Source organism: Cervus canadensis, chromosome 11, assembly GCF_019320065.1.
Source record: "Cervus canadensis isolate Bull #8, Minnesota chromosome 11, ASM1932006v1, whole genome shotgun sequence".
In the NCBI taxonomy this organism is placed as follows: domain Eukaryota; kingdom Metazoa; phylum Chordata; class Mammalia; order Artiodactyla; family Cervidae; genus Cervus; species Cervus canadensis.
In genome coordinates this window covers 6,462,165-6,484,853 of record NC_057396.1, presented here as the reverse complement: position 1 = coordinate 6,484,853, position 22,689 = coordinate 6,462,165, and the positions used below count along the sequence as shown (strand labels likewise).

Below are 22,689 nucleotides of genomic sequence, written 5' to 3'. Positions count from 1 at the left end.
GTTTTCCTCAAACATAAAGCTTCTTTTCTCAACCATATTGATTTGTTCCATACTCAAAGACTTCTAGTGTTTCTTTATAGGATATAAAGTTCTAGTATATGCTAGTCTGATTTGACTAAGAATTCAGAGTATGTATTCATTTTCCACATTATTAATTATTCTAACTTTCTAATTCTCTCCCCACCCCCATATTTTTGTAATAATTACCTATTTTTTTAAGATTTAAAGATGAATTTCAATAGCTATGCCAAGTGTCTCCTCAAAATTCCATTAAAATTTGTGTAGATTTTATTACACAGATTATTACATATAACAATATATAATTTATATACATGTATATATGTAATACTATTAACTAAGTACATGATTTCCCCTTTTCTTAAAGTTACAAATGGCCGAAAACCTTGCCTTCCACGGTATGTGAGTGAAAGTCATGTGTATCTCCCTTCCTTTCCTTATGACTGTCTTCCCTCAGCACTGCCCTAGTGATTATGGAGGCAGGTGTCAAGATGATGCCTCCATCTGCCTGAACACCTGAGTGATAACAAAGAGCCTCCCTGTAGATCTGCAGTGAAAATATAGCAAGAAGAATAAGTACTTAAAAATTTTTGAAAGCTACTGAGGTTTAGGGCTTGTTTGGTTCCCTGCATAATGTAAGCCTACCCATAAATACAGTATTACGTTAATGATATCAACTAATTTGGGAGATCTAGGACCATCTATGATATATCCACTATTGAGTTCATTACCATCAAGAAAAGCATGGCAGGAGTTAACTGCTGCATTATTAAAGTTCTTTCAGTTGACTCTGTTGGCCAGCCCCATATCAATTCCTTTTTCCACTTTGTGCTTTTTTTAATCAAATTAGGCTTGAAGATCTGTGCTCCGGATAGAGTTTCCAAGGGTTGGGTAAAGGGCTATGGTTCCCTAGATCCTGTATTAACCTGTGTCTGGGCACAGACTTCATGAGGTAAACTGCCTTCTTAAGAGTTCGGCTTTTCTACCTTTCCTCTTGATACACTCCCCCGGCCCTACCGTGTAAGATCCATGCCTCTAGAAGGAAGTCCTTGCCGAAATCTTTTCTGAGAAAGACTCCTGCCTCACTTTCTACCTCAGGTCACAGCTCTCTGTGGTTTCCTTTCAAGTCACAAGGACTGAAGGAGGCACCAATTCAGACAGTCAAGGCTGAGTCTACCTGTGTGCGGGATGGGCACAGGAAAGCGTAAAATGTGGAAACAATTTAAAAAGTTTTCCACTCAGACCCTGGGAGATCCTTGGAGGCAGAGGTTCACATGTCCTCTGTGTGTGAAAATGAATGTCGGATGTCTGCCCACTCTTGTGGTGACCAGCGCGATTTCTTCGGGGTGTACAGTTAGGGCGCGTTCCCGAGCTCCCCTGCAGTCAGGGTGGACCGTAGAACGTGGGGGAAGATAGTTCCAGATCTAGTCTCCAAAGCTTCTCTTACTCACTGCTCATCTTCCAGTCAGACAAAACGGAAGACTCCAAGCTGATGCTAAGGGTACAGCCTCTGGATGAAAGGGGCCTGAGTTTTCCTGGCCAACCCATTCGACTGACTCTGAGTGACACATAAACTGCTCTTATATTGTGTACTGATTCTTGCAGTTATGTGTTGTAACTGTTAGACTATCCTGACGTAAAGTGAACAGTTACAAATAAAACTGTGTGTTTTCTAGAGTAAATCCTTTGCAGGGTGGGGGTGAAGGGAAGCATAGTCTGTGTTTACGCAGTATTAATTAGTTTGTAATACTTAATTGGATGAATATGAAAAGGTCATATAATCATGTTTTACCTAAAAAAGAATAGAAACTGGCTTACTTGATGGGCTATTTTAATATTAAGTGATAGGCAAAATCTGAGAAATATGAAGTGATTTTATTATAGTCTATGGATGCTTCTCTTTTGCAGTTTCCAACTCATTAAGATTCATAACTCATCTATAATCATATAATAGTACTGTTGTTTGAGACTTCCCCAATGAGTTAAAAATTAAGAAAGTAAATCTCTTGCATTCAGTTACTTATGCTCACTCACTTGTATTAAGCAGCAGCAATACTTTCATACAGAGGAACTCTTCCTGGCTGACTTGAAGCTTCACAAACTCCTGTGGGATCTGCCACATGGTAAGGCACAAGGAATAGAATGACGACTCCTTCATCCGCTGTCTTGCACCACACACAACACACAAAAGAAAAAACAACAGGGGAAAAAACCACACACAGGGTCTTAGCTAGTTTATGTAATTCATGAGAGATTATGAGTTTTAGTTATTACCTGATTTATTGAATATGATTTTTTATAAACAAACTCAACATTTGGAATTTTAAATGTCTTCTAAATTTACTCACACTAATGGATTTTGAGATTAAAAAATTTTGAAGTTAGAAGTTTATTTTAAACACACATTAACTAAGACTAATGTTGCTATTCACTTTTACTATCACATTTAAAAAACCTAACCCAAGAAAGGACAGCAAAGTTGTAGCAGTTAAAAATGTGGTGCTGTGAAACACTCAGAAAATATTTATTTACTGATTTTTTTTCCTTGTGGATAAAATATATAAAATTTTGTGTGCAAACCAACGTGAGAGTGAATTCAATTCACAGAAATTGAATAGTGTAGAATACTTCAGTGCACTCAGTTTAGAATATTCATGTAAAATGGCTGCACTGTGAATGATTTTAGAGGAAATATATGGTGATACAGAAAAGAGAACATTAGCAGCATTAAATAATCGACAAGACAAACATGAATTCTTAATACTGAGGACATTTACTTAAGGTATTTCCTCAGTTATGTACTGTTTTGTAATATCTGCACTAGTCAAAGAAGTGATCAGGAATGGTGGGAAAAACAAGGCAAAACTAGATTTGACTCAGGAGAGATAAAATTAATCCCAACCATCACTTGGATTCTTTGGCAAATTATTAAGTCTCCTCTGCCTCAGTTGTCTGAACTGTGAAATAAAGGGTGCTGATTCCTTACAAATTTCAAGTGACTGTGGGATAAAATAGAATAACATATATGAAAGTTACCTGCAATCTGTAAAGACTTATACAATTATAACTTATCACTTTATATAATTCTGAGTCAACAGTCCCTATTAGGACAGTACAAATACTTTCATGAAAAGATTCTTATTCAGTTTAAAGTTGTATGTAGAAAGTTAATTATAGTAATTCCAATATAATCAAGCAAATTGGATTCAAATTTTATTATCTTTCAATGTTTTAAATAAATTACCAGTCTAATTTATCCTCTAGGAAGACAAATATTTTTACTTTTTGAAGGTAAGTCAATACTTTTAAGCAAAAATATTTCTCATTTACTTCATTATCTTCATTACCGCCAATGTAAAAATTTTAATTTGATAAACATTTATTTGGTCTTTAAGAAGACCAAATGTATTTCTTGATACATTTCTGAAGTTTTGTAAGAAATTTTTATTTGTGACAACTACTATATATTTAAATAAAAGAAAAAGCTCTAAATATCAAATCACTGATAATACATTTTTACTAATATTGTCAGTTCAAGTTATATTTTGAGGTAGTTCTGAGAAACATTTCAGGAAAATTTTGTTATTTAGGACACTAGGTGTATGATCTCTACTGAAATGTAGTTTTCAAGATTATCCTACATATACACTTTGATAATAATAACAACAAAAGTCAAGTTACTACTTACTCATTTAGTATTAGATCAGGCGCAAAATATAGCATCTGTCCACTGACATGCTTATAAGATCTCCATCCGAGTCCAAATACCATTAAACTCATCCAAGAATACTGGATGAGAGTTATCTGGTCATCAATATGTAAGTTCCGAAAACCTACAAAACAAATTTAAAAATAGAATGATCACTGTATCAAAAATCACTGTGTCAAAACCTGAAAAATAAACATTTGAAAACAGATGTAAGTAGGGTATGCGCTAATACCTTGACTACCTGATGCGAAGAGCTGACTCATTAGAAAAGATCCTAATGCTGGGAAAGATTGAGAGTAGGAGAAGGGGGTGACAGAGGATGAGATGGTTGGATGGCATTATCGACTAAATGGACATGAGTTTGAGCAAAACTCTGGGAGATAGTGAAGGACAGGGAAGTGTGGTATGCTACAGTCCATGGGGTTGCAAAGGGTTGGACACGACTTAGCAACTGAACAATAAGAACAAGGGTAAAGTTTTCAGTCAAAATATTTACATACAAAAAAAATCAGGAAATAATAAAGTCAGAAAAAACTAAAAAGGATAAGAGACTGGAATTCATTAAAATTAGTCATTGTGATTGAGCATTTCTGGGAACTCACTGATTAAATCAAACATGTATCATTCATTCATGCAACATTTATTTATGGAGAGTCAATTATGGACCAGGCACTGTGTTAAAACGCTGGGTTACAAAGATCAGTAAGACAAAACCCTTGCCCTTAAAAGAATCTTAAAAGATAGAGAAGGTAAGAAGGAACCCACCAGGCAGTAGAGAGAGTGGGAAAACTGCCCCAGACAGAGACAACACCTGAGCAGAAGAAAGTCAGACTGCTGAGGAATCGCAATTCTCCGGGATTTAAACATAAATTGGGTTTATTTTGTAAAACCACTGTTTTCAGCTTTGCTACGTCTAATTTTTCTTGCACAACTCTTAATTAAAGTTTGAGTGGATTCCATAGGTTTCTGATCACTTTTGCTTTCTGAAACTTAATTCAGTTTCATTTTAAACTCCGATATGGCTTAAAAGCTTTAGAGTCTGTATGTATGTGTGTGTGTGTGTGTGTGTGTGTATGGGTGGGTGTGTGTGTGTGTGTGGGAGTGTGTATGTGGGGGTGTGTGGGGGGGGGTGTGTGGGTGTGTGTGGGTGTGTGGTGTGGTGTGGGTGTGGGTGTGTGGTGTGTGTGTGGGTGTGTGTGTGGGTGTGTGTGGGGTGTGTGTGTGGGTGTGTGGGAGTGTGTGTGGGGGGTATATGTGTGGGTGTGTGTGGGGGGGCTGTGTGTGGGGGGTGTGTGTGTCCTGGCCTTTCACACCTTCACAACCTCTCCCTTTTAGGCCTTTCTCTGGTTTTGGTGGCAGGGGAAGAATGGCAGGAAAAGGGCAAAGGTATCTTGACTTACATAGTCAGCGTTTTTTCCCCTCTCTTTCCAATTCTCTTTTTGCCCATTTGGGGAAAAATAACCACTTCAGCACTGATAACATAAAGGAGGGTAAGGCAAAGAGGTGTTTGGAGGTGTGGGCTGGTGTTGGATCATGGGTGGTCTTGCACACCTATGAAGCAGCAAGGGGAGTGATATAGCCTAATTTACGCTATGCACGGCTCACTGGGAGCCACATGGAGGATGTGTTCAAGGGAAAAGGTCTGAAGTTAGGGAGAGAAGTTGGGAGCTATTACCAAAGACCAGGAGAGAGATGATAAAAGCTCGAAATAAGTCAACAGGTAGGAGTAGAGAAGATAGAGCACATAGGAGAAAGTTTTAAAGAGTAAAATTAAAGAAATGGGCAACTGACTGTATATAGATTGGAAAAAGAGGAAGTCAAACAGATGTTTCAGTTTTTACTTGGATGGTGCATGATGATGATAACAGCATTACTGAGACAAAATAAAGGAGAAAAAACAGGCGAGAGAGAAAAGAGTAAACTTTGGACCTGTGTTTGAGGGACCAATGGAAGATCCATTTGCATAAGAATTAGAGGTATGGGGAGATATCGAGCAAAAAATATAAAACTCTTAATTATTTGTACTTGAGTACTTGAAACAGTAAAAGTGGATGAAATATTTCATTAAAGGTATAAAGAAAACAAATATTTTGGTAGGATCATCAACCATGTTCTATAAAACTTTTCAAATAACATCTATTTTTTCTAAGACTGCTAAAGTCCACTTACAAATGACCTATTTCAAGAGTCAAACTTAATTCCTTAGATCTCAAGTGTAAAAGAACTATATTTCCTGATTTGGTTAATTATCTCAAAATAGAAAAGGCTATCTTCCCTTCATGTACTTCCTGCTATTCCCATCTTTGTATGAATAGCAGGAAGACTACTCTTTTCTTCCTGGAAATTCTTAGTCGCAGAGGGACCGAAAACATCCTTAGCACATACTCATAATCAGCGGTACCACAGCAGGTATTTGCCCTTTAGAGGCGGCGGGCCTCTCCAGTGCTCACCTTCTCCCCTCCCTCTGACTCCCCATCTCTTTTTCCCTCTATGTGAACAGCTTCCCATTGTTTGCAGTTTGGTCAACCAAATTACAAAGGCAAGTACCCTACCTTCCCACAAGGAAGCTGGCTAAGGCCTCTGGTTCCCTGGGCTTGTGACCTAGGTTTGATCCATAGACTACCTACTATCTGGACTTTGAAGCAAAAAATAGTAAAGCAAAGATCAAGATACGGTTAGGCTTTACTTATGATGGTGGTGGTGCCTAATGACAGTGGGATCCAATGGGATCATTTGTGATGCTTGTCTTGGCCCTCCAGAGAGACCTTGGTTTCTGCCTACTCTTCAGACTTGTCCTTCTATTCAGTGAATCCCTGATGTCTTTTCAGAAAATTATGTTTTTCTTTTTTGTTTGGTTTTTGATAGTAGGATGTTTTTGGTTTTTAAAACTTAGTAGAGTTGGTATTTATTGCTTACTTCCTGACTGGCTCAGGTGCAGAAAGACTCTCTAAAAATAACTAGCCAAGAAAAACTTGGCATGCAATTTTCATAATTCTCTCTTTATTTTCATGTCATACATGCATCTTGAAGTTCATGTTTATATATTACTTGTTTTTTTAAAATTATGAGTCACTCAATACATCTAGTACAGAAATGCTACTTGTAAACTGCATACTTTATAGGCTTTAAAAAATGGGTAATTACTTCTTCCATTAAGTTTAGGATCATTTGATAAGAGATAAATAATAAAGTTTCCTAATTCCTGAAAAGCAAGACTCCCTCAAGGGACGCACATATAGACTTGGCTTATTTTTGGTTATGTTATAATAGAAAAGGCAAATCTTGGTGAAATAAAATATAAAATTACCAGTATTTATAGCAGAAAGTATATCCTTTCTATGTAACAGAATGAAAAAAAAAATCAGAAAAATAGCTTTATTTACTCCCCCTTTAAGTGTGTTTATCTAAGTGTACAATGTTAAATTGACTTTAACATGCTTAGTACAGAAGTGCAATTTTTTTAACCATTAACTGTAATATCATTCATTACTTTATACTGAAACAAAGACGGGAACACTGAGATCAAATTCCCATTGATGATAATGATCAGGTAAACTCAGTACATTTGAGATGAGGATCAAAATGAAAACCTTCACACAGAGAAGTGATGGATGACCCATAATTGTGTTCAACAAGTAGTAAAGAAAAATGCTCTTTCCTTTTAAGTGACTTGACCTGATAATTTCTGTCACAAACTGTCCAACCCTTAATGCCTAAAACAAATTGAAAAGAAAGTGTACGGTGATACCTAGCCTACATGACCTTCTAGGTTCTTCTGGCTTAATCCCAAAGATTTGATAAAATATACTGGTTGTGCTCCTGTAAAAACTGTCATGTACTGAAATAGTTAATCTATAACAAGGGAAGAGCATCAACTATCTCAGCATCTTCCCACACAAGCTGTGAACTTTGAGGAACACAAGAAGCTTCATCACAGCAAGTGTAATCACTACCATACGTTTGATGACCTTATGCATAAATGCGAATTTGATGTGCAAAGATTTAAGGCAGCATAGTTCTCAAAAAACTAAGGGACTTTTGACTCAGTCTGGGGAGGCTTGGGGAAATCTTCCTAGGGCAAGCTGATCAGCATCCTGAAGACTAGTTAGGGACTAGCCAGGTGGAAATGTAGGAGAAGCAAAGGGCCACCACATAAGGAAAACAAAGTGGATGAAGAAAGGCTGGAAATTGAGCAAAGAGCTTTGTGGGAACCAAGCCTCTGAGGTGCTTGAAGTGGGAGAGTGAGAGAGAATGTAAATCCAGGAGCCGGAAGGACCTGAAATATTAAGGCTAAGAAGTTTGATGTTCTGGAAAGGGAAGGGAATAATATAACAGATTATAATTGCTTTTGAAAAGATGATCCTAGTGGCAGAACTGAGGACTGTCTGCGGGCAGTGTGAACTGTGATAATAGTGTCAGTTGGGGGCTGTGACTGAAATCTAGGGGAAAATGATAAGGACTTAAAATAGCCCAAGGTAGTAGCAGGGTAAATAGCATGTGTAATGAATCATACATATAATAAGCAGAGTTGACAGAGGTGAAGGAAAAAAGTGAGTGAAGGATTATAACCTAGATTTGGTCTGCAGTGCCATTTCAAGATACAGAGAAAGGTCTTAGGCTTATGGAGTAGAAGGTCATCCTGGCTTGGAAGTTCATTCAGGTGGAAATGTATAATAAGCACAAGAAATATATGGTCCAATACTTCTGTAGAGGACCTAGGTTGTCACCATGTTAAGTAGGAATCATGAGAATATAATGGGAGCTGAAGAAAGGCCGTAAGTGAGCACATCCAGCCTTGCAGACTGAGGAACTACTGGAATAGAAGATGGAACCAGGAAATGCCAAATTCATGGGAGAGCAAATCCACAAAGGAAATGGAAGCTGTGTAAATCGAGAGAAACATATCTGCCTGCAAGGGAATGAACGTTACAGGAAGAGTTTCGGCAAGACATGGCTACTTTGTCATGGCTTCAGAGGTATGTGAAACATGGTAAGGACTGAAAGTATTCATTGATTTGACAAAAGATTTTGGTGACATTGGCAATAGTAGTCTCAGTGGAATAGAATATTAGAAAATCATGCTTTAATGTCTTCATGATAATACTATCAAAGCCCGACTTTACTCCAAGAGGGCTAATCTCATTTCCTTTCCATCACTATTTTTGGGAGTAGTTTAATTTCTTCATTTGATTTGGGGAGAGAGACAAAAATATTTTGTCATGCATGAAATGGCTATCACTGACTCAAAAGATATTTTGGCATGCTTCAAAGGCAAAAAACCAGGCAAAGAACTGTTTTAGTCTTCTGATACTGACAAATGCAAGTAGTCTGACTGAGAAGTAAGATATGTTTACAAATGTCAAAGCATTGGCCTGAATATTTTTTTCCAGCAAATAAATAGAAGAATCAAGGCAAAATTTATGCAAACGAAATATTTCTCCTGAACCTCTCTCTCACATCAATTATGGTACGATGTATTCGGCTATAATACACAGAATAAAGAATAAGGATGACGTTGGAATGAGTACTTAAACATTTAGTATCCAAAGCCTACCCTGACTCAGCCCACAATGTACACCTCTAAATTTACTTTCTTCAATTCTCTCCAATGTAATTTTCTCAGTGGTTTCTTAATTCTTGGATGATGAAACCCCCAGAATGCCAGTGGTGTTTGAGAAACCATGTGCACAATGTAATCTCTCAGTCAGCAGCTATTAACAATTTTAATTACTAAACTGTGGGGGGAAGGTATGATAACATTTTTATGTTACTAAGGGACCTTCACTTTTGAACTGCTGGTCTAATTCGTTGTTCACCAAACACACCTCATGATTCCCTTATTTTACACCATCAGCCACACTATTCCTTCTATCCAGAATGCTTTCTCTTCTTAACACTATTTATCAAAGTCTCACTTCTCCTTCATGGTGTACTTTAACTGATACCTTGTCTCTGGACCCTCCTCTTGTCCCTAAAGCCGAAAATGTTCTTCTGTCCCCATTTTTTATATCTGTACCTTACGTCACTTTCACATGCTACTACAGTTGATCTTTGAATACCATGGATTTGAACATGGGTCCACTCACTCAAGATTGTTCTTCAGTACTATAGTCTTACATGATCCATGGTTGGTTGAATCTGTGGGTGCAGAACTGGTCTAACTTATTACTCACCACACATACCTCTTGATTTCCTTATTTTACAGCATTAGCCGCACGTTTCCTTCTATTCAGAATGCTTTCTCTTAACTACAGATGATTCTTGACTGCTTGGACAGTCAATGCCCCTAATTCCCTCGCTGTTCTAGGGTCAACTGTATAGTTGTTTGGGGCTTCCCTGGTGGCTCAGATGGTAAAGAATCTCCCTGCAATGCAGGAAACCTGGGTTCGATCCCTGGGTCAGGAAGATCCCTTTGATAAGGAACTGCTACCCACCCCAGTACTCTTGCCTGGAGAACTGCATGGACAGAGGAGACTGGTGGGTTATAGCCCATGGGGTCACAAAGAGTCAGACATGACTGATCGACACTTTCACTTTTTTGAGTATCTTTCATTCCACTGTTTTGAATGTTCCTTAACACAGGGAATACATCTTGCTCATTTTTTAAATTTTGCAAATACTATGCTACTTCAAGTTTCAAAAAGGAAAACATTACCCATGGAAGTTAGAGCTAAATGTCAATGTAAAATCATTCATATGTAGACACAATATGTCAGAGTCAGTGTATCCTCAGAGATCACTTGTAAATGTACTGTCACGAGGCATATTTTGTGAGTCTCCATTAAACAGAAAAACAAAGATATTTCTGAAATACTATGGTAAAGATGTCAGATATGCTGTGATCACTGTAACTTTTGTCAAAGACAAAAGAAGAGCATAGACAAGATGCCATCGGAGTCCCTGGGCAGGCAGCACAAGACCTCTCGGGGGTTTGCAGACACACGCCCTGTGGCTCTCATGCGTGCTGACACCTTGGTAATGATTATCAGCCTGCATCTGATCTTTTTCTCCCCCAGATAAATGTTTAAAATTATCTTTATTTTCTTTGCAAAGTTAAATGGCATTGGTTTATCTGGATAAACATGTATACCCAAGGAATTTTAGGTCTTGAACAAACACTTACTACATACAGTGTTTTCACTTCAAATCCCTACAGGTCTACTATTCAAACGAGCCTAACCAGACAACACAGGATATTGTGAATAAGTGCTGTCTTTGTTAAGTTTAGGGCCATGATTCCCTACCCTGGAGCTTCAGGGCAGATTTCTCTTCTCTGATGCCTCAGAAGGCCTGAAATCTTATCTTAAGCTGACTCCCAAATACACTTTCTGTTTGTGAAAGAACTGCCTGATCTACCTACATGTTTTCCGAGCAATATTTTTTTTTCCACTTTAAATAAGTAAACTATCAATAAGCTTCATTAACTAAGTCCATCTTTCCTGGACCAATAACACTGTGAACGAATAGATGAAATAAGTTTCCCTTATGTACAGAACTGAGGACCAGGGGCAAGGATGTGCTGCACCACAGTGCAACGCCATCAGGAGCCCAGCCTGCTGGCTTCTCTAACACTACCGTGTAATGCTTACGTCTTGCACAAAGAAATATGCAATAGACATTTCTCGAGTGACTCACGTGAATAAAGCTGGAAGTTTCTGAGCAGCTAGTAGCTTTGAGGGCAAATTGCTATACACGTGTCCTTCTGAGTCCTCTCACAGAGGTCAGTATGGTCACCCTGCTTCACTGACTTGAACATTCATTCAAGTTACTCTCAGAATTCAGACCATGAAAATATGCTTTAAAAGACCATGGGCCACTCAGTACTTTGATAATTTTAATGTTTCCCTTATTATACAGTTATTCCCTTATTATAACAGTTATTATACAGTTAATGAAAACAACATATGTAATACTGGTGATGCCATCATTCTTGTGTAATTCTTTGTGTAATTATACACAAATTACATTTTGCAACATTAAAAAAGTTGCCACCAAATGCAATGTGAAAATTTTCTCTCACTCTTTTGGAGGCTGTGTGGGGATCAAAAATCTAGACAGACAGTTGTATTTCAACTTAGAAGACTCAATTAGTTTTTTTCCAAATGAATAAATTATCTTTGTAATTATAATTGGTTATTTTCTAACTTTGCCAAATGATAATAAATCTTTTTTTGACAGTAGAGACTCTACAAAATGAAAACAAAAGAAATATGAGCTATGTCAACAAAAATCAAAGAAAGAACCTTACCAAATAATAGAAAAACATGTTTAAACACATAAACACTCACATTTTAAAACTAAAAAAGTTTGCCAATGTTATGGTAATATTTTAATTTAATAAAAATCTATCAAACTTGATAACCACTTTAACAGTAAACTTTAAAAAAATTTAGAACTTTCTTAATAAAAAAAAATTACCTGTCCAAAGCCTTTCAACAAGAGTGAAGCTAATAAGAACCTGGGTATTTTGATTTTTGATGTTACTTTATCTTCACTAGAATAGTTAGTTTAATTAATTTTCTCAACATGTATTTTTTTAAAGAGTCAACAAACAGGAATCTGTTTTTCTTTCTGTCTCGTGTAAACTTGACTTTTCAATAACAATTTGTCTATTATATTTCAAACCTTTCAGGCAGAATAACAGAAATAGTATTAAGGCAAATTGGGAAATGAAATCTTTTATAAAAAAAAAAAAAGGCTATTAAATTTACTTGGAGACTAAAATGTATAATATGTTTAATTCTTGATCAGATATTGGAAATAAACTAGTCTAAAGGAGTATAAGGTTACTATCAGTGTAAAGAGAAAATAACTTTAAAAAAGGTTTTATTTCTAATTATGGGATTAATGCCTCCACAAATAACTGTGGACATGCATGTGAAATTGTTTCAGTCATGTCTGACTCCGTGACTCTAAGGACCGTAGCTTGTCCAGCCCCTCTGACCACGGGATTCCCCAGGCAAGAATACTGGAGTGGGTTGCCATGCCCTCCTCCAGGGGATCTTCCCAACCCAGGGATTGAAGCGGCATCTCTTACATCTCCTACATTGGCAGGCGGGTTCTTTACCACTAGCGCCACCTGACAAGTAATTACTACCCACATATTAATCTCAGCTCTGCAGTCCAAGGTTTAGCCGGTGAGAACTACATCCCTGTAATTCTTTCAGTCTCTTGGCTCCTATGCAACTGTGCTGAGAGAGCAGAAGTAACTAATAAAGTGACTAAAATCCTTTCATGATGCCATAATTTAAATTCTCACTTTCTGGGTATAAATTCACAAGAATAGTGACTGGAGGTTTCTCTGTCCAAATTATTTCTTCTAGGTTTAGCAATTTTAATTCTTAACTGACTTTGGATACTCTGCTACGCTCTGAATACTATTTTTATTTGTTATATGAATAGATACATTCAGTTTTATTTTCAACCACATGAGGTTGGTTAAATTTGGATTTGGAATGAACTAGACATTTCTGAGAAGATGGTCAATTTGTCTTTTTCTGAACTCTGATACTATCTAGTAGATAATACAGAGTTATGCTATTCCTTAACTTCTTCATATATGTAATTCTTGATTCATCAATAAGACTCAAAATATTATCTATGTCTTTTTTATTTCCAAAGCACACATTAGGGTCCTAGACAAACAGTATATAATATAGGGTCCTAGATAAATATTTTGAACTGCTGAAACACACACGACAAGCCCCTGTTTACACTCCATTTAATTTATTGCATGGCCTGTTTTATTTAGCCACCCACTAGTATGAAGCCATAGTAAAAATTTTTATTATGTGCTATTATATACAAATTATTATTACCTGGCAGTGACTTAGACCACTTGACCACTGAAAGAAGTTGTCTCTCGCCAAGCTGATTCAGACTTGTCAGCAGAGAGCTGGAAGTATCAGGTTTGGTGTTGTCATGTCCTGCATAGACCACATCTGGTTCAATGCTCATGAGCAAGCTGATCAGCGGGGGAAACAACTGCAACTCTTGACTTGGTGAAAAAGTGATTCTCTGGCTTAGGGCTTGACTTTCATTTGGAATACCCACCGGCTGTGGGAGGGCCACGGCATCCAGTGTTCTCATAACTCTAACTTTATTGAACTTTTTAAACTTTCGGCCTACAGAGAAGAAAAAAAAAAAAAAAAGAAGAAAGGAAGATCATGTAAATACGTAGAAGCTAAATAGTCCAGCATAAAATTATTTCTGATGTCTTAAAATTACAGCATTATAGCATTATAGGTTTTGGTATCAGTCTAATACAATGAGACCTACTAAGTAAAAATGTTAAGTCTCAGACAAGGATTAAAGAATTAATTACAGCAGCATTCACTGGATAGGTTTGGGTAATTACACCAGTATCCAAGGCAAGGTTATGGAGCTTTGCAGTAAAAAAAAAAAAACATGTAGAAAAGACAAATGGCTCTTTGGAACAACTAAGCTCAGTTTTGGGGGCTTCCCAGGTGGCGCTAGTGGTTAAGATCCCGTCAGCCAATGCAGGAAACGTAAGAGATGCAATCCCTGGGTCTAGAAAATCCCCTGGAGGAGGATACGGCAACTCACTCCAGTATTCTTGCCTGGAGAATCCCATGGACAGAAGAGCCTCGTGGGGTACAGTCCATAGGGTTGCAAAGAGTTGGACACAACTGAAGTGAACTTAGCACACATGCACGCAAGTTCAGTGTTGGTCAATATTCTGATAGGAGTATTAGAATAGTTATTACTATTCTGACCAAATTGTCCCAAAATTATTGCTAAAAACTACATTAATTAAAACATAACCTTTAGTAGATGTTGAGTCTTATTTTCAATTTTATTCTTTTAAGAATCTGTTAAAGGATATGCATATACACATGCAAACCCCACAAAATCTTGTACACAATTTCAGTGAGTTCATGATCAGTTGAAATTCCCTGAAATCAATACACAGACTAGTATGAGATCTAAGGATCCAAAATAAAGAACCTCATTTCTAAATTAAAGGGAGAGAGAGTCCACATCTTGTGCTGGTCAGACCACATTTGTATTTCTAGACCACTTCTAGAATTTCTACTTCTACAATTCTTTCCACTGCTGAATTGTGATGTGTTAGGAAGAAAAATGGTCTGACAGGAAGTTAAGTAGAAAATCCGCCATGTGAGGAGTGGTTGAAGGGGACCAAGATGTACAGCTGGGCCACTGCTAGTTCCCAGAGGCCCTGGGGGGATCAGAGGGCGGGCCGGACTCCAGCCTCTGCCGACTCTATGCCAGCATGGGCTGCTTAATGGTATCAAGTGTCTGTGCTGTTCCACCAGGAAAAAAAAGGCTAAGGGAGGCTTGATAATGGTTTGCAATCATCTAAGCAGAGGTTGCAGTAGGCTGTCTTCAAACGCCTGTTCTGGCTCACAGACGTGTTTTCTTTGGCTCACACAATTCTTCCCAGAGTTATGAAAACATCTCTGAGTTAGCTGGGTGGCACCAATCTGTTAAAGCCACGCTGCAGCTGCTGCTTTGGACGGGGCACAGACAGCCCGCAAACTGGTGGTAGGCCTTTGGTCAGTTTTCTTAAATCGGATCACTCTGCCCACTTAAATGACCTGCCTGGACTTGGCAAGCACTTGCCCTTGTGATTTCTCAGCTCAGGTATTGATATTAAGAAAAAGGATTCTATTTATTCTATGGAGTCCCCCCAAATTGTGCTAGAACCTGCAAGGGACAGAGAAACAAATGTCAGTCAACACAGAAAGGATTCAGAAGTGTTTAAGGAGATGAAGCAGGTTTCTTTGCAAAGGAATGAGTTCCTAGAGGGGAAAGAATTAATATTTGTGGAGTATCTGCTTTATATATGTATCATGTTGCCTCACAGTAAGTGGGAATTATTAATTCTGTTTATAAATTAGGAAGAAGAGGAGTAGAGAAGATGGCATGACCAACATTAGAGCAACAGAACTTGGATGATGTGGACTCTGAGTTCAAACTCTCTCTCACACCATCTCCCTGTGTTTTCAGGCAAGGACTTCATGGTCATCTGGGGGGATTCTGAAAAAGAAGTTTAGGTGAGAGATGCTGGAAAAAAGCACAGAGGTTTGATTCCTTCCAATCCTAAGATATTGTGATTAACAGAAAATAAGACATACACCCTTGCCAGCCCCTTCTCTCCCCAACAGCTCCAACATGGTTGTCTTTTTAATTTACTTTAACTGCCCTTCTCTTTTTTTCATTTTTAAAAATGAATTAATTTTAATAGGAGGATAATTACAGTATTGTGATGGGTTTTGCCATACATCGCCGTGAATCCGCCATGGGTGCACATGTGTCCCCCATCCTGAACCCCCCTCCCACCTCCCTCCCCACCCCATTCCTCTGGGTTGTCCCAGAGCACCTGCTTTGAGCACCCTGCTTCATGCATCAAACTTGATCTGATCATCTGTTTCACATATGGCAACATACATGTTTCCATGCTGTTCTCTCAGATCATCCCACCATCAGCTTCTCCCACAGAGTCCAAAAGTCTGTTCTTTACATCTGTGTCTCTTTTGCTGCCTTGTATATAGGGTCATCATTACCGTCTTTCTAAATTCCATATATATGTTAATATACTGTATTGGTGTTGCACTTTATAACTTACTTCACTCTGTATAACAGGCTCCAGTTTCATCCACCTCATTAGAACTGACTCAAATGCGTTCCTTTTTATAGCTGAGTTCAGTTCTGGTTTTATCAGGATTTGACTACACTATGAAACCATGGAATTCTACTGAAAACCAAAGCAATTTTTTTACACTTTGATCAGTATAAAAACTCTTATACACAAAATAAATTCCAAGAGAAGTTCCTAACATGTTGATAATATAAAGTGCAATTTGAATTAATATAGAAATGCTCACATTTCTGTTTGTGATTCAATCTTTTCATGAATCCCAGTGAAAAAGAAGGGGGAACATGTGATATAAGCAAATTGAAAGGTGAACTAACATTGAACTAGATCATTTACATATCTATCTTATATAATTTAACTTGATGCTCAACCATTTGAAATAAACACTAGCATTTCCATTTTTTAAGATGAGGAATAGGTTTACAGAGGCTAAGTAATTGGCTAAGTTTATAGAGATAATAAATGCCAGAGCAGAGATATTAATCAAAGGTTAATTTTTTTTAGTCTTTCTTTTACTTACTCATAAAACATTTATTGCTAGGCATCATTTAAGGTTCTGAAACTGCAGCACTGAATAATCAGACAAAGTATCTGCTTTTGTGGGGCTTATATTCTGAGGGGAAGATGGAGAGGACCTGTAAACAAATAAAGAGCAAGATAATACCAAACAATAGTGTGCACTATGAGTGAAATGGGTAATGGTAATAGAAAGTGACCTGAGGGAACAAGACAGAATTAAAATGGTCAGGGAAAGACTACGGTCTTTCCACAAGACCACACTGCTGCCCCTTCATATAGCCTTTATTTCTCTAAATCTGTAGGCTAATGACTCTTTTGGAGCAGATCAAACAGTGTATGTTAAAAGAGAACTTTACACACCAGGAAAATTAAAGAATTGAATAAATGTACAGTATTATTAACAGATGCTTTCTTGAAGCACTCAGTTCAGTTCAGTTCAGTCGCTCAGTCGTGTCCGACTCTTTGCGACCCCATGAATCGCAGCACACCAGGCCTCCCTGTCCATCACCAACTCCCGGAGCTTGCTCAAACTCATGTCCATCAAGTCAGTGATGCCATCCAACCATTTCATCCTCTGTTGTCCCCTTCTGCTCCTGCCTTCAATCTTTCCCAGCAACAGGGTCTTTCCCAATGAGTCAGTTCTTCGAATCAGGTGGCCAAAGTCCTGGAGCTTCAGCTTTATCATCAGTCCTTCCAATGAATATTCAGGACTGATTTCCTTTAGGATGGACTGGTTGGATCTCCTTGCAGTCCAAGGGACTCTCAAGAGTCTCCTCCAACATCACAGTTCAAAAGCATCAATTCTTTGGCGCTCATATTTCATTACAGTCCAACTCTCATATCAATACATGACTACTGGAAAAACCATAGTTTTGACTAGATGGAACTTTGTTGGCAAAGTAATGTTTCTGCTTTTTAATATGCTGTCTAGGTTTGTCATAGCTTTTCTTTCAAGGGGCAAGTGCCTTTTAATTTCATGGCTGTGGTCATCATCTGCAGTGATTTTGGAGCCCAAAAATATAAAGCCTGTCACTGTTTCCCTTGTTTCCCCATCTATTTGCCATGAAGTGATGGGACCAGATGCCATGATCTTAGTTTTCTCACTGTTGAGTTTTAAGCCCACTTTTTCACTCTCCTCTTTCATTTTCATCAAGAGGCTCCTTTAGTTCTTCATTTTCTGCCATAAAGGTGGTATCATCTGCATTATCTAAGATTACTGATATTTCTCCTGGCAATCTTGATTCCAGCTTGTGCTTCATCCTGCCCGGCATTTCGCATGATGTACTCAGCATAGAAGTTAAATAAGCAGGGTGATAATATACAGCCTTGAGGTACTCCTTTCCCGATCTGGAACCAGTTTGTTGTTCCATGTCCAGTTCTAACTGTTGCTTCTTGACCTGCACACAGGTTTCTCAAGAGGCAGGTCAGGTGGTCTGGTATTCCCGTCTCTTTAAGAATTTTCCACAGTTTGTTGTGATCCACACAGTCAAAGGCTTTGGCGTAGTCAATGAAGTAGAAGTAGATGTTTTTTCTGGAACTCTCTTGCTTTTTTGTTGATCCAACAGATGTTGGCAATTTGATCTCTTGTTCCTCTGGCTTTTCTTGAAGCACTTTTTCTGAAGCTCTAAATTGCTACAATCTTGCCACCTCTACACTCCACCCCCTACAAGACATGTTTGTTCTTCCCAAAACATATCTTAAGAGAGGTAATAACTCATCTATCTACAGCTCATGAATGTGTGGCATGTGGGAAAAATGAACCTTGGGTTGGCCATATCTGTGTATGAATCCTATCATTTAAAAGCATTATATGGAGAGTAGATTATTTTATTTATCCAAGTATCAGTTTATTTAGCTTTTAAATAGGGAGTTTACCTTTTAATGCTGTCATCTGTCCAGGTAAGATAATGCGTAAGGTATGTGGTCAAGTGCCTGGCATATAGCAGACACTCACTAACATTAGCTCTGACTTTTGAAACATGATTAGAAAGAATTGAGAGAGGAAGTGAAACTATAACTTTGTTTGTTTGAATTTTCTGATATTAAAACATGTTCCTAATCACGTATATTCCTCTCCCTCCAAAACCCAAGGAAACAAACAAACAACACAGGCTTCTATGGGCATATATGTTTAAGCAACACTGTATTAATAAAGTTAAAGTGATATCCTAACCTTACTTAGTCCTGTATCTCAGAACCTTCAATACATTGTTTGAATTATGGATCTCTAAGAGAAAAATGTTAATATATCATGCTTTCCAAGTTTATCTGGCCTTTTTACTTGATGAAAGATCTGCTAGTATCTCAGGGAATTAACAGTTTGGAAAATACTACTTCAGAATATTTTTCTCTATGACGTTTGCACTTGAAATCAAGCCTATAGCTCATACGGTAAAGAATCAGCCTGCAATGCGGGAGACCTGGGTTCAGTCTCTGGATTGGGAAGATCCTCTGGAGAACAGAACGGCTACCCACTCCAGTATTCTTGCCTGGAGAATCCCATGGACAGAGGAGCCTGGTGCGCTACAGTCCATGGGATCACAAAGAATCGGATATGACTGAGTGACTTTTCACTTACTTTTCACTATGAATTGGACCTCATTAGTTCCATTGTCCAGCATCCAGTCTCTGACTTTTCTCTTAGCAAGTTAAATAAAACAACCAGCTGTTATTAAAAATACAGTTAACCTTAACTCCTTTTGACATTATATAAAATGTGAACCATAGAAACACAGGTACATCTGCACCAATCTTACTTTTAAATTGCCTTTGTTTCATCATAGAGCAAAATATAGAAGGGAGTGGTATTCTTTATTTCTGCCACAAATGGCAATTTTAAGTTAAGGTCCAGAGCCCCACAGAGGACAACATTAGATTAAAATTCGGATAGATATTTAAATTTAGATATGTAATCATTGTAACCACTTACACTGTTGTAGATACAAATCAGAGTCCCCAAGGGAAGATAATGTTAAGAGAAGACGAGGGTTAAAAAAAATTTCCCTTGTTCTTTACTGCAAAGACGAGACCGCCTCTTTGTCAGTTTTGTGTATTCACTCAGTGTCTGGTACTGCCTCAATCAATCTCTGCTGAATGGATGAAAGAATATATGACTATGTCTTTCTGTAGTTCTTCTCCATTGCTGTATCTGCTTCCTTCAGAGTACACAGCCTCCACCTCCACCAGGCCCCATGAGGACAGGGGCCAGGTCTCCTGTAGTTATCCACGCAGACCTGAAGTCTTCCAAACCTCCTACCGCACAGGGGGCCACCAGGGAATGTTTCCTGAGCTACTGAAGTTATTATTTTGGTTTAACATAGAGCTTGAAAAAGGAATAGCTCAGCAAGAATACTAAGAAGAGAATGGGAACAGCAATGTGATTTTTTTTTTTCTGATTTGCTGAATTTCATATAAGGTGGTCTTTCAAAGAAGTGATTCCTAACCTTCATGTACAAAAATCGCTGTTAAATAACATAATGAATAAATCTATATAATTTCATATGATTGTTGACTGAGAAAAAAGATAACAGTAAAAGCACCCAGAATTCAGGAAAATACAGAATAACTCTGCATAATCTGTAATATTACTTATGTACTTCTGAAAAATAACAGTACCTGGTGGTTTGGTAACCTAAGTAGAGACTAGGTGTGTGAGCCCAGCAGCCACCCTTGACTCACCCCCCAGGGCATCTATCTTCAGGAGTTTTCATTGTTTTGCTGGAAGGAGGAAGTTGGGCTTAGATGCAAGGGATGGGCATGGAGGTGTAAGAAACAATGTGGAGAGAAAGACTTAATTGTTGTCCCTCATTCCACCTAATGGACATGGTTTTGAGGATGGAAGCAAAAGCAGAGGAGCTAATTTTCTGAGGCTGAGGGAAAGAGGAGATCCATCTAGAGAATGTTTTCTTTGTAATCAATGTACACTACTGGTAGCCCGATACTCTGCTTCCTTCCTGTTACAATGCATGGACTGCCTGTGCCCCTGTCACTTCAGCACTAAATCTTATTTTTTTCATCTACTCAAGGACTTTTCTCTGCAACTGTCTGCCCTTTTGCCTGCACCCTCTAATAGTTCCTCTCATGCACGATCCATCCAATGAAGTGAGATTACTCTCTCTCCTCCCATTCTCCCTGGAACCCATTCCAGTCAGATTTTTCTCCCGACTCCAATAGAACTGCTCTTGGCAAGCACACCAATGATTTTCCCCGGTCAAAAAACAATGGTCAGTGCTTACTACTTATCTTAACCAAACCATCAGTGGTGCTCGACACAGCTGATCATTTCCTTCTACTTGTAACACTCCATTCTCTTGGCTTCCACATACCTCTTATGGCCATTTCTTTAGTCTCTCTGGCTTGTTTTTTACATCTTCTCAACTTCTAAATCATGAAGTTCCAAAGCTCAGTCCTCAGACTTCTCCTACACAGCTACACTCTCTTTATATATGTCTGCATCTACTCATATCTTTATGCCATGTAGATACAGAACAGTTGCAAATGTATAACTCCTGCTTCAACTTTCTCAGGGAACTCGAGACTCAACTATCTTACTTACTATTCAGCATTTTTACTTGTATATCTAATAACACCCTCCCCAAGACTTAATGTTTTTAAAGCAAACTTTGATACACATGCCCCCAGATTGAAGGTTCCATTTTTCAACTCCATCCACATTCTTGCTCTGGAAAAACTCTGGTGTCATCCTTGCTTATGGATGATCCTTGCTTAAGTGATCCTTATCCATCACTTATTCTCTCACTTCATATCCAATTCATCAGCAGATCCTGGTGCATTACGATGAAGTAATAATGCAAATCCAATCACTTCTCCCCATTTCCACTTCTTCCACCATCATTTAAGCCACCATCATCAGAGCTGTATTACCGCAGCATGTGCTGGCTGATTTCCCAGCTCTCATCCTTGTACCCCACACTCTATTCTCTGCTCAGCTGAATGGGCCTTTAAAAACTTCAGTCATGTACACACTGCTATAATTAAAATAAAATGCTTTTCCATGGAGGGGGAAAAAAAAACCCACTTCATTCGGATTATTTTACTCCTTGCTCAATACTTTCAGTTACTACCCATCCTACTTAGAATGAAGTCCAAATTCTTTATCAGACTCTACAGAGCCCGACATCATTTTGCAAAGAGAGGGTCTCTTACAGTGTCCCCAGCCCCATCCACCTGATGCCCATGTTCTTGGAACTCGCTGAGCTCTGAGGAACTTGATTCTGTTCCTTCCTCAGGCCTTGACTCGGTTTCCCTTACCTGAAATGGTCTTTCATGTAATATGTACAAGATTCACTTCCATTTCATTTAGATTTATGCCCAACTATCACTTGATCAAAGTTTCCTGGTGGCTCAGTGGTAAAGAATCCACTTGCTAATGCAAGAGATGCAGGTTCAATACTGGGTTCAGAAGAGCCCCTGGAGAAGCAAACGGCAATCCACTCTAGTTTTCTTGGCTGGAAAATCTCAGGGACAGAGGAGCCTGGAGCGCTACAGTCCATGGGATCACAAGAGTCAGACACTACTTACTGACTAAACAATAACCATAACCACTTTATCAGATAGGCTATTCTTTCTCATCCTATAATTAGATACTTGTAACATATATATCCACAGTATACAAAAGTGTCAGTAGCTCACTCATGTCTGACTCTTTGCGACCCAATGGATTGCAGCCAGGCTCTTCTGTCCATGGAATTCTCCAGGCAAGAATACGGGACTGGGTTGCCATTTCCTTCTCCAGGCAGGATACAAAGAATCCCTATAAATCAAAGAGAAAGACATAAACAGA

At 38.4% G+C, this 22,689-nt stretch overlaps 1 protein-coding gene across 2 annotated transcripts in view; it reads right to left on the bottom strand.

The window, feature by feature from the left end:
- PGR (progesterone receptor) overlaps window positions 1-22,689 on the bottom strand; it is a 112,411-nt gene that overhangs the window by 11,463 nt on the left and 78,259 nt on the right. The window contains exons 4-6 of one of the 2 annotated variants that reach the window (XM_043482484.1): window positions 13,546-13,851; window positions 3,707-3,851; window positions 2,053-2,183 (exon numbers count right to left, since the gene is read on the bottom strand). In XM_043482484.1, the coding sequence (XP_043338419.1) occupies window positions 2,053-2,183; window positions 3,707-3,851; window positions 13,546-13,851 (582 nt within the window). Of the gene's footprint in view, window positions 1-2,052; window positions 2,184-3,706; window positions 3,852-13,545; window positions 13,852-22,689 lie in introns of those variants that run through there. The other variant, XM_043482485.1, reaches the window with a different exon arrangement.